The 17,255-nt window shown below is 35.6% G+C and overlaps 1 protein-coding gene across 1 annotated transcript in view; it reads right to left on the minus strand.

Annotated features, from left to right (window-relative positions):
* PCDH11X (protocadherin 11 X-linked) overlaps window positions 1-17,255 on the minus strand; it is a gene marked incomplete at its 3' end in the record, with an annotated part of 455,558 nt that overhangs the window by 413,967 nt on the left and 24,336 nt on the right. The window contains exon 3 of the mRNA XM_082004273.1: window positions 12,453-14,939. Coding sequence (XP_081860399.1) covers window positions 12,453-14,939 — 2,487 coding nt within the window. The remainder of the gene's footprint in view (window positions 1-12,452; window positions 14,940-17,255) is intronic.

The raw sequence follows: 17,255 nt of genomic DNA on the forward strand, positions 1-17,255 counted from the left end.
ATGTCATGATGTGTCAAAACGTGACTCAAAACTACATCTGGAAAGAACCCAGATATGGCACTTCAGATTTTGACAATCTTTCTTTTCTTTCATCCCTTGTTATCCTAATACCACCTAGGTCCATGATCATGACCTTGTCTATACAGACTCTGGCAACTTTGGTTTACAGATAATCAGAAAATATACACAACACTAAATAGCTGAGGCACAGGTATTTTTCATTTAACTGGGGGGCAAGAATGAATATTACTATTGTACTCTATTAGTTCCTTTCATATACTTTAGGATGCTTTCTTTTATCTTAACAATTAAGATCATACAAATCACCTTATCAACAAATCGATTTGAAAATATAATTTCAGTGTTCACCCATCCCCAAAAAATAAAACCAACCACTCCACATGTATGTAACCAAAATGTCCTCTTCAAGTCAGGTCTTCTTGTACAATTCCACCAACAGCATGCTCCCAAATAGATGGAAATTTTTGGTATACCATACAGTGACATAACGTAATTCTCCAAAATTAATGAAATATACAGATTTACTCTATTTTATAAAAAGCTATTTTATAGGTTCCACTTCTGCCAGAAAATATTTACACGTCACTTTGTATTTAATTGTAATTAATTTATATTTTAAAATATAAAATATTTGAACCCCATTTAATACAAAATAACAGTTAAAGAGCTTGTGATGCTATCTGGTTAGAATATGAGGGGTTTTTATTTCCCCATAGAGTATGTCTGAGTCATGGAAGGCATGTGTTTTCCTGAATATTTCCAATTACTCAAATACTCCACAAGTTCAAAGGAAGAGAGGTTCCAAATTGCATTCACCTGTTTGAAATACTTCTGTCAATGGGTCATTTGCTTATCTGAAACACTGGTGCACTAGTGTCTAAGACCAGAATTTGTCCCATGTTGTTTTCTTTTTAATAGAAGAGGAAAGGGTGGAGGGGGAGGGTGTGAAGAGAAAGAGAGAGAGAAAGAGAGAATAAGCCCCATCGATGGTTTAGATAGGGATCTAGGAAAAGTATTTTTGAGGGGGAAAAGCTATGGCTGGAGTTTTTCAGATCCATATTAGTGTCAGTGAGTCTATATGCTTGCAACTTGTTTGCTATTGATGCACACGGATAAAAGGGAAGTTTTTGTACTGCCTAGACAATAAGGAAGAGGAAATTCTTTTGAGGAAAGGTCTTAGATTCAAATTCTGTGTCAGACTCTGCTGGTCATATCAAGAACAAAGACAAACATGACAGACCAGAAGGAAACAGAGAACATAAGCAGAGGGCAGTTCATCCATCTGACAGCCATGGACATCATCTCTAAGCAGAGAAAGGATTAACACTATGCTGAGAAAATAGTCTGGAATTCAGCTCATAACTCTTAGCTGCAGTTCAGTGATGGGAAAATCAAACTGCACATCTTTGATACCATCATTCAGGTTTTATTGGAAATAAGTTATTTGAGCTTTAATGGACACCTCCCATAAAAACATAAAACATACTAAATACAAATGGATAAAAGCTATTTAAAAGATTGCAGAAAGTCAGTAGTATTCCTGAAAAAATCTTGGTAACACACTTAATATCCATCTGTATGAATATAAATAACTGAATTTGATCTACATGTGTCTACTTATGAAATAAGCAGAGGCTTACAATTTGGAGGAAATACAGAAATGTCATTTTCATGACATTTTCAGTGGCAAGATTTAAGAGAACAAATCTATATATAGGGGGAGACAGTACTGGAATGAATAAAAGTGAAACAGTGAAAGAAAAAACTGAAATTCAAAACCGTACTTATCATATTGTATCTTAACCTCCAAGTTATCATGGGTCGCTTTCTAACATAGTGAGAACCCAGTACACTCTCAGAAAGGAAGACCAGATCTCAAAATAATGTGGTAAAAACCTTAGTACTTGGCTATCTGTCAGGGACATGGTTTAGTGGTGAACTTGGCAGTGCTAGGTTAATGGTTGGACTCGATTTTGAAGGTCCTTTCCAGCCTAAATGATTCTATGATTTGTAGCAGATATATTAGGTACTGAGATGAGCACGTATCTACAGTTATAGTCTATGTAACATATACTGCCTATAAACTTTTCTAACTGAATACATGATAAATGCATATATACACCCTCATGCTCTTTCTTTATATACACATGCACACAAAATACATAACACAGATATATATAAGCACTATCTCTCTCTCTAGCTCTAAACACTGTGTTATAAAAGCTCACACGTGCTCTCAAACATTGTTAGAAGATATACAACTCTTGGAATTCCTGCTTAGACCAGATTTCTTCGAAGAAAATGTAGACAAAAAGAAATGTACTGCTAAGGAGTATGAGTTTTGAAAGAAGCATATTTCTTTAGATAGATTACTAGTAAGCTTTATGATACTTTATTTATGGTAAAGTTATTTCAATAATTATAGTTCCTAATCACTGTAAAAAATATCATTATACGTATAGATTTGATGGTGTACATGCACTACGCAAACAGTCCAGAGGTGTATTTAAAAACAATGCTTCTCCAGAATGTATACAAATATAATCTTCAAACAAAATTTATTTTAGAAATAGATAAATAAGACATAAAAAGGAACAGTGCTTGGTAATTCAATATGAAAGCAAAAATATATATTAAAATATTTGTTAAAAAAGATTTTACAAATAATATTTAAGACCAGGTTACACCATAAACATATGTTTTATGGTAAAACGTGAAATCACTGAAAATGTGTAACAAAAAAACCCAGCAGCATTACAGTTTATGTTAAAAAAATAATTCTATTTACATCACAAAACAGCTTTGTTCCTGACAGCGCCCTACTGTACTTCAGCAGTCCTCTATTCAAATTAAAGTCCAATATATTTTCTGATACTATAGGCAGCTTTCATACAAACTGCAGGTTGCATGTCATAGCTTTTCCTTGGAGTGACTCAACTTGATATCAGGGCATGTTTGAGATCAAGTGGCATTGAGCTTTGGTAGACACACATCTGTATGAAATCCAGGCATTGACAATAGGACACAGGATGCAGAAGAGCAAATCTGAGAGCCATCTTTGGCTGCTGGCATTGTAGGGCTAAAAGCAGTGATGCGATTAATTTACTCTGCAAAACTGGCAACAAATAAAGAACTACTCTGTTTGCTGAGCCACACATCACACTAACTAACCAAAACCAAACTCTAGGACTTTATCTATAGATACAGATCTGTCTGCACTGGTGACAGGGGTGGCAATGTGCACCAGATGAAAGGATGAATCTCTTGGGAAGTTTACTGAGGTGATGGTGATTAATAATAATTACAGTCTAAAGTACAATAAAATAATTTAGAAAGTATGATTGAAATGCCAAAGAAAATATAATGAGTTTTCAATTTCAAAAGCAGCATTTCATCAACTCTGTGGGGTTTTTTTGCTCTTAATTTACTCTGATTTTTATGCAGACAGAAAATAGTATTTCTGTCGATAAAAACGTTTGAGAAACAGAGTTGTGTTTGACACATATACACCTATCTTTCAATCAAGATGCTAATACTTATTAAACAAAACCCTAAATATATATTTTTTTGACTGGCTTCCATTCCTCCACATCATTGAGAAGTGTAGAAATTGATATTCGTCACACATTCACATTTGATCAGTACACATTAGGCTTTCATGAGACTTTCAAGAACCTACTTAGCCATCAGAAGGAAATGAGCTCTCTGAATATGCCTTATGCCAGTCAATGAAAGAATTGCATGTAAGTATCACTTTTTAAAAAATAAGAAAACAGAAATCGAAACAGAGGAAACATATGAAACTGAACCACTAAAGAGGTTTCTGGCTCTTCCCTTAGTGCATTTGCAGTGTTATTGTATTTGGCTATGCTGACCCATGAGAGAACTAGAAGAGAGAGATTACTGATTTGGACGAATAAGCCAATCACTTGACATACCTTTTATTTCATACCTTTAACTTCTTAAAATTTGAAATCATCCTAGATTTTTTCTAAAACTATTTAGTGATAGACTAGGATGATATGAGCAGTGAAATACTAGGAAGAAGGTAAACCTTCAGCTAGGTTAAAAGCAAAAGACCTAGGAATCTCATGAAAAATATTCTTCTCTGCAAGCACATTTAAATTACAAAGGTACTTAGCAAAGGTTCTCTTCATACTCAGTGTAAGAAAGTAGGCACTTTCTAGAGGGCATGCAGTCCCAAAATCAAAATAAACTGCTATAGTATATCTATGCCTTTTCACTACCAGAGGAGAAACTGAGGGCAACTACACATCCCCTTGAGATGACTAAGTTACATGCTTGAAGTTAGGATAGATTTGATTAACCTAGTCCAGTGTCTCAACTATCACTCAATTAAAAAAAAAAGTTTCAATGTAAGCATTCAAATTGTATGGTGCTTTTCTTAATCAAACATTAATTTTATGTATATGAGTTTTCTCATCAAGGAAATCCAACCTAATCATCAGGAGAACAGAAATCCAAAGATCCAAAAAAGCAAAGAAAAAACAGAATCGGAAAGTCTCTGAAATCCTACCACCTTCCTGACAAACAACTCTACTGGGCCAAAGGGTTATTACTCTTTAACAAGTATCTTTGAATGCTTCCCATCACCCACCTACGAAGCATTTAGGCAAACAATTGTAACAGCAACAGGCAGGACCAATCTTTGTTACAGTAAACAATACTTCTTGAATAAATTCCTTATTATGTCAGGAGTGAACTTTCAACCCAAAGCAACTGGCTGAATCATGGCATTGAGTCAGTAAATAGCATTACTGTATGTCTAACCACTGAAAGTGGTGGTGTTTTAGTTTGAAGCATAAATGCTGCAAGGGTATGATAAATAGGAATAGCAAAACTATCTTACAGACACATTAACTTCTTCCCAAGAAAATTATTTCATTATTAGAAATGAAAAAATTTCTGTAACAGTCATAGCTATAATTATGCAATACAATATGCTAAATTACAATACATACTTAATTATTAATAGAATTTATTTTACAGACCAAATAGCCAAATACACATTTTTAAAAGAGCCACATAGCAAATGTGGAGGAAACTATAGGCAACAGTCATGGTAGACATTCTGCAGTCCAAGAACTGAGGCAACGTGAATATTAAGTACAAGCCTATAAATACCTTTACATCAAACATACAGTAATGTGTAAGAATTCCATGTTGTAGTCTAATTCATGAACCATTAATAATTTTTTCTTTAAAAGAAAGTTATATATACTGTATACAACCCAGTTAAAAGCAGTGTCTGTATTTCATTTTATTCTAGCAAACTAATATTACATGTCTCCATGTAAGTGCAGAAAACAGGGTTCTTTATACTCCTTTGCTTCCTAAGAGATTTTGCATTGCATATGAAATTCTAATATTTTAGATGATACATATTAAGCACTACTTCTTAAAATGTGAGGCAATATACAAGAACTTGCAAACAACCTGCAAATGAAGCTATGATAGTCAATTTTTTTAAACAACCCGTGCTAAATAACAAATTGTAATGTAAAAAATTTAGGTTTTTTTTTAAAAAGTTAACTATGTAGAGAAATAGTTTGGGGAAAAAAACAGAAGTAGGCTTTTTTCCCCCATGTGCTGGCTAACAGTGAAAAAAGTATGTATGCTATTTCCTATTTTATCACACTGAAAAGCAAGCCACTGGATTTATGACTACTATTTTTTTTTAAAATAAAAGTACTTCAGAAGGTTAAATGTATGGCACCTGTTACACAGACATTATCTAGATCTCAGCAAGCAAAATGCAAATTAAATTTTATTTTTAAAAGTTAAGTGAACACTTTCTAGTTATTTAAGAGGTGATCATTTATTACAAAGTGTTGTGGATAAGAAAGAAGGAAGTACTAATTTTTCACTACTACTATTGTGCCTATAAAATGAGAAAGCAGTGATTTGATCAATTCTATTTATGATCCATAGCAGCAATAACATCATTAAAAATATTATGGAATAGATATAAATAACACTTAATTCTTAACATGTATAATGGTGCTACAAGTGACAAAAATTAATTTGTTTTTCCTTTAAATGCAGGGAGTATAAAGAACTTTACATTCTCTTTTTAATGTATGAATACAATTTATTGCTCCCTTTTAATATATTTATAGAAACAAAATTCTTAATTGTTTCAACTAAAATAAATAAGGAAAAAGTCTGAGACAAGAAGATGATGACAAGCAAAATAGAGTTACCATAATCGCCAACTGTGAAGAAGGATGGGTCACACTACTTTTTTCTTAGCAAAACTATGTTATAGAACACTATAGCACAATGTACTAAAATTTCTTTGTCTTTTCTTTTTAAAAAATTCTTGCCCTTGATACCTTGCAGTAGGGCAGCTTGAACAGTTCATCGTCACTTCCAAACCCCTCTGGAGATCAGGCGATAAATTTCTTCGGCAATCAGAGACAGGACAAAGGGCTTTCTCGTGCTGTTTCCTTGTTTTCATGTTTGCTGGCTTAACATCATTGTGTACACGTACGACTTCAGTATATAACACCAGATGCGATGACGTTCAGAGCTGGCAAACAGAGAAACAGCATGAGAAAAGCCCTTTCCTGCATAATTTTCCCCATATATTGTAAAGTTTGTTTCCAAATTTCTACCACCTCTGTCACTGTATGGTTTGAGAAGTACCGGACTATTGCAATTCTAAGCAACCAACCATTTTTGATGTGTGTGTGCTTTCAGGTTTCTACACACAAGCAGAGATCTGCACACATCTATATACACATAGCAAAAATGCTGAAACAGAAGGAGCCCGTAAGTGGCTTCTATACATGTAATCCTAGGTTCGCTTTATCAGCTCAAAACCCCAAGCACTGTTGCAAGATGATAGCTATCAGGATACTACCCTACTACCTAGAACATGTTCTACAGGGTTTTAGCAGGCTTCCATCAAGAACATAATTTCTAAGAGCATAAAATATTTTTACTTGAAGAGTTATTTTGCACTGTTAATCTATATTTATCATCAACAGAGTTAGTGTCCTAAAAACTCACATAAATTAAGCCATTCAGATAAATTATTTCACAGGAAAGAAAGCGCTATCAATACCACAGTCACCAAGACACTAGCCACTCACTGGTCAGGAAATTGCTATCAACTGCAGATTATTGAGTGCAATACCTTCTAGGAGAAAATAGGAAAAGAAAGAAGTGTGAAAATTAAACCACAGTTAAATGAGACTTCATTATTGTCAATGCTTTATAGTTACAGGTCATTTAAAAAAACAAAGTTGGATCACACAGAGAAAAGAGTAAACTTTTCAGTTATCCCACTGAAAAATGAAGCCAAAATGCACTTAATTCTGTGATTCTGTGATATATGGCAGCAGATCAGAACTACAAGCAAAATTACCAGCCAAAAAATAAAGTGAAAAATAACAAGAATATTTAGAATCATAGTAATCAATTTTGAAATGGCTTTTAGGATGTGCTTATACCAACAGCTATTTAGTTGATATTTAGATGAAAGTCGTCTTTGTCATTTACTCTATATCTGTCAATGCAAAGTACCAGTGTTATCTCTATACCCTTTTACATACCAGAAGCATCAGCACTGTGTACCGATGATTGCAGTATACTAGATTAAACTCACAAGTCTTACTGTTATTAGACAAAACAATAAATCCTGCAACTAAAGATTTACATATAAGGTGAGTTTGCAGAGCTCAGGAAATTTTGTTCCTGAAAGTTTCAGGAACGGTGCAATATCCTTTCAATTCACATCCTAAGCACACTGTTCTCATAGTGAGTAAGAAGCTATAACATTTCATCACATTTCAAATCAGAATCACAAAACTAAATATACCATAACTGTAAGCAGGTCTAAGCAGTCACTACTGAGATGCAGTCACTACTGAGACAGTAGGGCTCCAAAAAGGCAATGGATTTTAAATGAGCTCTACTTCCCACTCAGATTTCTACAAGGAATAAAATGTCTATCTCCAGTCAGTTTCTGATAAACAAGTTCAGCAGACACCACCATCATCTCAAATTTCTATTCAGAAGTATGGATATGTTCACAGATAATATAATCCTGGCAACTAAAACCAACTAACAAAGATGTGCATTAGTAAATATGAGAAAAATCAATCTGCACACCTGTTCTCTCCCCCAACAACTTCCCAAAGATGGTGTAGTGTACCAGCAGTGGTGCTACATTAATATACAGACCAGAGTCCACTGAGAGGCAGGGAGAACCACCAAAAAGTATGTAATCGTAGATCCAGAGCATGATTGCACCTTCCAGCTCTATCAGTGGAAGAGGTGGACTGAAACTGAACCAAGTCCTCCAGTGCTGCTTTCATGAACACTCATACTTCTTCACTAACACAAAGTCAGATAAAACTTGTTCTTAAGTTTAAAATGACAATACAAAAGGTCACATGAGCCTTCCTGACTGACTAGGTGTTTATTCTCAAAGATATCTACCATTCTTATAGTACGGATTATACTATTTTCAAACAAAAATAAGAATTTCTCAAGTAGCATTAATTAAAAGAAGGGGACAAGGAGGAGGATGCATGGGAAGTTCTAACAAACCTTTCTGGTAGTAGCTTCTTTGAACCAAGCTACGAGAGATAACATTGTACTCTATAATTATGCATGTTTTGAATAGACAGTTTGATACAAAGACAGGCATTTGAATTGTCTGAATGTTGTTTAAAGTACTTGAGTAAAGATTTCAGATTTTAAAATTGTGTTACATACTATATGAAGACTAGACTGGAAGAACCTATCCTTTCTTTTCATGATTCCAACAGAAGTGCAAAAAAGAATTAGAAGATTTGTGTCAGTATGGAATACTTCACATAGTCTACTCTCACTCTGCACTCACTAAGGTAAATGTCAAAAGCAATTGAGCTTATACGAATCTTGCAGACAGATAAACTTCAAAGGTGCTGTATGTTCTTCTACCAAAGAAATGCATCTTTCTACGAGGCCCATAACTGCCAAAACAATGAAAATCTGATGATGCTGAAAGTCAGTTTGATTTTATTAGCCTCCAGATATACTAGTTTGAAAATTCTTATTAGGAATAAGAAGCCCCTTCACAATTTATCACTTGGTAAAACTTCTTTAAAAGGATTATCTCTACTACATCCCAAAAGAAAGCATGCTATTCTGAAGCTCTACTGTCACGAGTATTTATTAATTCCTACTGTGTAACTTCGAAATAATATCTCTCTCCTTTGCCCTTTCTCATGTACAACAGAAGCATCATCTCTCTCTTACGGGAGATCACATTATGACCATACTTTTCCCCTCTTCAACTTCCTGTAGTTCATGATTCAACGTGTCCTCAGCTGCTTCAGAAGCCTCTGATTTCTTCTCCAGAAAAATTTCTGCTGTTGCATTGCTGTTATTTGCCCACATGACCACTGAAGAGATATTTTGGTTTTACAGTAGAAAAACCTTCCAATCTTCTCTTGCATGCTTTTTCAGTACAACTGTTAGAATGACTTTCAGTCATTTTATAGATCACTTGGACAAAATTAGCAGTAAAGCAAAGACAATTTCCGTTCACTAAAGACCTGAATCAATATCACTCAGACATACATAAAATTTAGAGCTTCCAAGGAAAACATGTATTTTTAGCTTTGACTATTATTTCAAATATCTGAGTAGACAGTCTTGCATGGACAAAACTAAGCACAGTGAGATGTGTGGCCTATTGATATCAGCACCCATTAGAAACCGAAGAGATATCTCCATAGTGAATGTGATCTTCTTTAGTCTCATTCAGAGTGCTTTTGGCTTGTAAAAGGGATGCATTACAGTAATTTTTAGTGATAAAATATTTTTTCTCACATTAGGCATTATTTTCATGTTTCAAACTAGCAGAAATCCCTTTTTAGCTGAACTTATTACCCTCCAATGCTCCAGGCTGTCTTACAGTTTTCGGAAAATTCAGAGAGTGCACAACATAAATGCATCATTAACCACAAACATCCCGTTAGTCTCCAAGGCTGGAGGATGGCGGGACAGCATGACATCTGCAGCACTGTGGCAGCAGCTTATTTCAGTTTGTTTCATTTCTTCACCGTCTAACAGCGACAACTCTAAGTTAGTCTGTCCTGAGCCAACTTCTAGAGCCCCACAGGAGATAAAACTATACAGACTAGAATATACAAAACCTGTATAGGATTAAGACTAACCTTTAAAAGATCTGTTGACGTTTAAGAAATACTTTGCTTGGTTTTACTTAGCATTAAATACGATTCTGCCTTTGTGATCATGGTCCAAAAGATTTAACTCTAATGATCTTTCTTGACCAATTTATGTAAATAAATGCATTTATGAAATTATTTGTATTTTATTTACGTAAGTAATACAAATGTGTATTCACATGTTTAAAGGTAAATGTTGTTTTCAAATTAGTGTAAAACGCCATTGACAGTGAGTAGTTATACTTTCTCCAATGTGATCACTTTCATAGAGAAAAATAAACCTAAAAGAAGGATAACTGTAGAGTTAACAAAATCAGTACAAATGGTAACATTAATCTCTTTTTGATATACTCAGTGCATCATACTGATTTCAGGTACAACTACAGGAAGGTAAACTAATATCAGGTAACAAGTATTTAAAAAAAAAAAAAAGAAAAACAGTTCTATACTGCTCTCCCAAACAATTAGCACCTGTCATTGACCTTTAAGATACAAGTAAAAGCAAATGCTCTTTTCCCCAACCAACTTTTGTAGAACAGAACTGCTTTTCACTCTATTTTAAAAGCCCCTTCTGATGGAAGAACTATGTTAGTAAAAACCTAGAGAGTCATGAGTTTGCTTTCTTTGTTAGCAGCATTACTGCATGACAACATGTATTTGAGCAGACAATGGAAGAACCTTTTCAGCTCAGAGGAACTGTAGCAGACCTCAATTGAAAAATCACTTAGATCAGGCCTACAGAAATGCTGAAAACAGCACCACCCTCCTCAGAGTTATGAGAGTTCAAACAGATGAACAAATTAGCAAGAAGCTTTTCTAATGTGTAATTTAACTTAACACACTGAAATATCCTTAGTAGAAAATACTCAACACTCAAAAAGCTATATAATTTTCTTTATTGTCATGTCTTAGAAATAATAAATTCTTTTTTTTCTCTTGAATTTTTTCCGTTAATGCATCTCAGAAAAAGATGAAAGTTTATAATATAAAGTGCAGTGATATGGACTACCGTACAGATTTGTGTTGGTAAGGGGAATAAAACAGAATAAAACAAACAACCCATACTGCAGTTTTCAAAAATATGAGGACTACTTTGAATGAGGAGCTTCTTTTAGGCACATTTTGTTATCACCATAGTGGTAATAAAACAAAGTCCATAGAAAAAATTCAAAACCTCAGCTGGAGCAAAAAGTCTAACAGACTTACTCATGCTGAGGATCTGTTCCTGAGCAATATATTATATTATCTATTGAATATAATAAGAAATATAGTATCAATAATTATTTGTTTGTTTAATCATTATTTCCTTGACCACTTAAAGCTTAACTAGAAAACTATTTTCACTGCAAACTTTGTCATATTTGTGAAGAAAGAGAAGTAAACAATCATCAAAGCCTTATTATTAATGAAATTTTCCAGAATATGGATAGACATTAGATTCAATTTCCAGTGACTTAAAGAATTCTGTAGGGTCTTGAAGAATAAAAGATACTTTGGCTCTCATTTTATTTTTAATTTTAAGCTGAGGATTCTTTAGACATTTCCTTTGCTGTGCTGAATTTCTGAGAAGCGAATACCTGGTTTATCAGGCACAGCAGCAAATATGTGAGAGCAATTATACTAATGCTTGTAATTTTTCCCTAACTTTGCCTGTTGACTGTGTCATTCCACCAGATTTAAGTAGTCTGGTATGGTTCTAGTCTGAAAATGGCACTGAAACTCTCAGAGGGAAATCCTTGCCTGCTTTTGAGAGACCTGGATGTAAAGCTATGCCCAAATGAAGGTTGCAATTCCAGACTCCATTAATATTAAGAACCACTCATCAGATCCTGTAAAGCTTTATTGCTTTCCACCTGGCCCAGATTACTTCAATTCTTGAGCATACAATACTACAGAGGACCGTACCATAACCCCTCTCTGCCTTACAGAGCCACAGTAGGTACCGCAGTAAAGCGGGAAGTGCCATACTGCCATCTGCAGTCAGCAACACCCGCCAATGCAAGAATTCAATTTCCTTACAGCCAACAGTCACGTTATTTTCATTTTCTCCCTTAACGCTGATGAATCTCAAATTGTGTACTTTTCAATGCCCCGATCAAACATGACCTTCCAAAATTTTAATCCTTGCAGAAAAAGGTATTCTACAGTGCTTAAGAGCTGGAGTTATGAGAATGGCAAAGTAAGAAGCGAAGGAGAAAGAGAGCACCTTAAAATTTCCATTACCTGTCTGGTGTGTATGGGGCCTGGGGTCTTGAAGCCTCCTTGACAGCTGCATTCAGAAACACTGTAAGGGTCCGAGCTGCTTGATGAGCATTTGGAGAGCGAGTCACAGCCCACCACAAAGGTGTTATCTAGAGGCAGTTCCTGAATGACGTGGTGCTTCTTGGGGGGTACAGGAGTCTCAGGTTTAATTTGAAAGGTAGGCTGCGGAGAAGCAGACTTGTAGTGCTTTGCTAAGTCTGGGCTATCGGGCTTAAATGTGGTTGGTGTGGTGGCCCAGTTATATTTTCCCATAGTCTGTTCTTCTAGCTCTACAGGAATGTCTAAAGTGCCATTTATGTGCTCATGGCCAGGATCATCAGGCTTAGATTCTTCAATAGTCACAAAGTTGAGGAGGAGACTTTTTGGAGAGCGCTTCTTCTTCTTCTTCTTTTTCTTGATCTGCCTATTCTCTTGGTTTGGGGAAACCCATTCACCACTCTGCTTGTTTTTTTGGACAACCTTGTGCCTAGGTGTCTGGCGGCACCGTACTAAAGCAGTAACAAAAATTACCAGAATAACTGTCATAGTGCCTGCAATAATGGCAATGATGATCTTGACATAATCATTGGTTTGTGGGGTTATCTCACCATCCCCAACATTCTGTCCAACTGGAGTTTCCATATTCCTGCGCACTAGCTCTTGTACGTAGGAACTGTTGGTGACTGTCTCATTCACAAACAAATGCACAAGAGCTATGGTATAAAGGGACTCCGGCTGTCCTAGGTCATTGACTTTTATCACCAGTCTGTGCAAACCATGATCTGATGTAATTACCTTCTCTTTCAAAGTAATATTGCCTGTTAATTGGTCAATTGTAAACAAGCCCCTTGAGTTCCCACCTATGATGCTATAGCGGAGCTCTGCATTCATTCCTGTGTCATTATCAACTGCAAAGACTTTAGTAACTACAGACCCTGGACTGGCTGATGTTGGAATCAACTCATAGGAATAATTAGATGAAGGAATAACAAAAACAGGCCTGTTGTCATTTACATCAACAACATTGATGGTCACTTTGGCAGTTGAGGAACGCTGCAGTCTTCCTCCATCCACAGCTTTCACCTGGAAAGTATATGACCCTTGGTGTTCCCTATCAAAGGTAATATTAGGTCTTATTACACCAGTAAGTGGGTCTATAATGAAATTATCTCTACCATTTAATATAGAGAGAGTGACCGCAGCATTCTCTCCAGAGTCAGCATCTGTAACTGTGATAAGCCCCACTGTGCCATACATGGGTAAGTTTTCTGGCACATAGAAATTATATTCATTATGTGTGAAAGCAGGGCTGTTATCGTTCTGGTCCAGGACCGACACTGTCACGGTAGCATTGGTCTGCAAGGGTGGCATCCCATTATCCTTAGCCAGCACAGTGAAGGAATACCTGTCTTGCTTTTCTCTGTCCAGCTTTCTCACTGCTGTCAGAATGCCTGTACGGCGGTCAAGGTTGAAAATAGGGGGTGCATCAGAACCCAGGATATAGCTGATCTCAGCATTGCGCCCACTGTCAGCATCCGTAGCACTTATCTTGGTTAGCTGAGTACCCGGAGCATTGTTTTCAGGGATGGAAAGACCTATGATAGGCTGTGTAAAAACTGGGGCATTGTCATTTTCATCTTTAATTTTGATCAGGAGCATTGCAGACTGGTTTAGGGGAGGTTTCCCTGAATCTGAAGCCACTATTTTAATGGCGTATTCCCGTGTGGCTTCATAATCTAGAAATGTGGCTGTCTCCAGGAGAAACTGATTATCAAACACTGGCTTTAGCCTAAAAGGGACATCATGGTCTGTAAAACAAGTAACTTTTCCATTCAGATCAGCATCCTTGTCCATTACAGTTATCAATGCAATTTTTGTATTAAGGGGAGCCTTCTCAGACAAAAGCACTGTCCCATTCACTGGATTGATGATGTATCTTGTGTCTATTGATGGGACATTGTCATTAATATCTGTGACATTAACAGTCACTGTTGCTCTTGATGGAGTTGAACTGCCATCACTTGCCAAAACAGTTAATTTGTGTACAGGAGATTCTTCCCTGTCCAGTGGTTCTCTTATAGTGATGAGGCCAGTGGTGTTATCAATGGCAAACAACCTTTTGGCCAAACTGGAGATCTGATTGCTAAAATAGAAGTGGATTTGTGCATTTGAGCCCAGATCTGCATCAGTGGCGTGGAGCTGAGAAACAGAGGTGCCCACTGGAGCATTTTCTGGAACACTAACTTCAATGTCGTTCTCTTTGAAGACTGGGCGATTATCGTTCACATCAGTCACTGTGACTTGCAGGATGGCAGTGCTAGATCTTGGAGGGCTTCCACCATCTTCAACTTTAATTTTCATCACATAGGTATCTTTCTGCTCCCTATCCAGGATCTGTTGGACAATCAGTTGAGGCCACTTATCTCCCTCAGGTGTCTCAATTATATCAAGACCAAATACATTTTGACCCTACAAGACACAGAAAGAACATACTTGAGCATGACAGTATATTTAAATAAACATCTCATTATCTTTCTGAAATTGTCATGGATTATATATTTTTATATATACACTGTATACAGGAACATACTTTTATATATTTACCTTTATTTTGCAATACCTGATTTTGCTTTAAGCTCTGGGGCCCTAAGAAAGCTTCAGAGCAAACATGGGAAGAAACGAGTACCTTAGGAAAAAAAAAAAAAGGCAGAGGGGCTTGGAGGGGGTGGTGGTGTGTTTTAGTCTTTTAACCACTTTCTCTATTTATAAAGAAAAGTTATTAATTCCTGGACAGATGTAATTTGCTTTCTCTATTATATGAGTAAGTGTTGAAAAGAGGAATGAAGCCAAAGTTCAGCCACATCCAATGGCAAACAGTATGCATACACCAGAAGACCTAAACCAGTATTCAGTTTCGAGGAAAACAAGGAAGATTCTTTTTTGCTTGAAACTTTTTTGAAAGTTTCTCTGCTCATGGAGCAACTCTGGGCATGATTTGAAAACATAAGCATAACCAACACCATCATTGAAAAGGGGCGTACTACAGGCATTTGATGGATGCTACAGACAAAATGAAGTTGTAACAGTTTATTAGAAATATATTTAAAAACTCATTAAAGCTATTCCTTTCTTCATCACTACATATTTTATATTTGTAGTGAAAGCTACAATGCCAGTGAGAAAAGAAGATCTATTTTCATTTCAAAAAATACCACAAAACTGAGAGATCAATTTGAAAGGAATGAATTTTTTCATGGGGTTGTTGAACACCTAACACCCCTGGAATTGTGAAGAAATGCTACATATATCACACAAACATAGCTTCTTTTAAAACAGTAGTGTTGACTAATTAATCTGCTAAAATAAAGATTGGAATCTAGAACTAGATTCTCTCTTCTGCCGTCTCTTCAGACAAGCAGGGATTAAGAATATCACAATTATCCTTTTCTCACATCTCTCACTCTTCAGAGGAAGAAAGGAGGTAAAGGCAGTTTACTTCCATAAGGGCAAAGCTAGAACACAGATCACTAAAGTCGAATGTATAGGATGACCAAAAAAAGAAGGCATCAATGAAGATGCTGACTAATTAGGATTTTCTTTTTATGCGTCATACTTGTAACAATGAACTACTGTGTTCAGCCTCTGTTTATTGTGCACCTTTACCCATGTGTGTGTTCTAAACTGATCTGAGACACTTCAGACCAAATGGAAAGAAAATGTTCCCAGAGGTCAAAGTTGCTTATTTCTCATTACTTGTAGAAGATTTATATTCCCTGTATCTAGCTACCCACAATTAAGTGAATACATTTATAGGCCTGATCCTCTGTAAGCTTTCACTGATTTGCTTTCTCAAAGACAGAAATTGATCCTACATTAATAATGATTTATTTCATGGAAAAGAACTATTCATCCACATTTCAAAAATTACTGTGCCACTTGCATAGTATTTGTGACAACATTAAGCTGCAACTAGAGATAGTCTAAAGTGAAATGGAACAAATTTTGAAACAATAAAACATACAGCTTTGGCTTCTTTAGTAGAAGGTATGTGAAAATATAAGCCTTGCAAATAATTTCTAAACCAAAATATATATTTTTAACCAATTAGGTTAGATTTTAGAATGGTAATTTTCTGCTGATCTCAAGGCGGTGGAGTGCGAGTTTCTTCTTCACCTTCAATCTGGCTAGCAGTTATTTACAATAAATTTCTTAATTACTGAGAAATGATGAATTATATATTCTATATTTTAACATAGACTTCCAGAAAAGAAAGTAACAGAAGCTAGAGGGGGAAAAAAAAACCCAACCTGTCAGCTATCTTTTACTTTTTTATTTGTACACAAGTTGACAGATGGGCACTGATTATTCTGTCATTAGATCCCACAACTACAACAAACACTTTATATAGACTTTGAATACATGCAGCTATACATATGCATACCCATTTCTGCTTTTCTTTAACTATCAAGTATGAGGAAAATATCTTTCATTATCACATATGAGTTTAATATAAAAAAAAGAACTTCAGACCCCCATCACAGCAGTCAACTACTGGAAAAACAGAAAAAAATGCAAAGTTCTCTTCAAAGTTAGTAATTAACATTTGAGAAACTATCTATGGAAAAATATTATCCAAGAGTATTTCTTGCCATTTGCTACAGGTTTATACATCTTTTTAAACAACAACAACAAAAAAGAATTCCATAAAATTGTACTTTCTCCTAATTCAAGGAAGCCTGTTTCATGTTCTTTAAGAGATAAGGTTAGGTGTGACATTGTGCTGCA

The sequence above is a fragment of the Phaethon aethereus genome (assembly GCF_964289735.1).
Source record: "Phaethon aethereus genome assembly, chromosome: 10".
NCBI classification, from domain to species: domain Eukaryota; kingdom Metazoa; phylum Chordata; class Aves; order Phaethontiformes; family Phaethontidae; genus Phaethon; species Phaethon aethereus.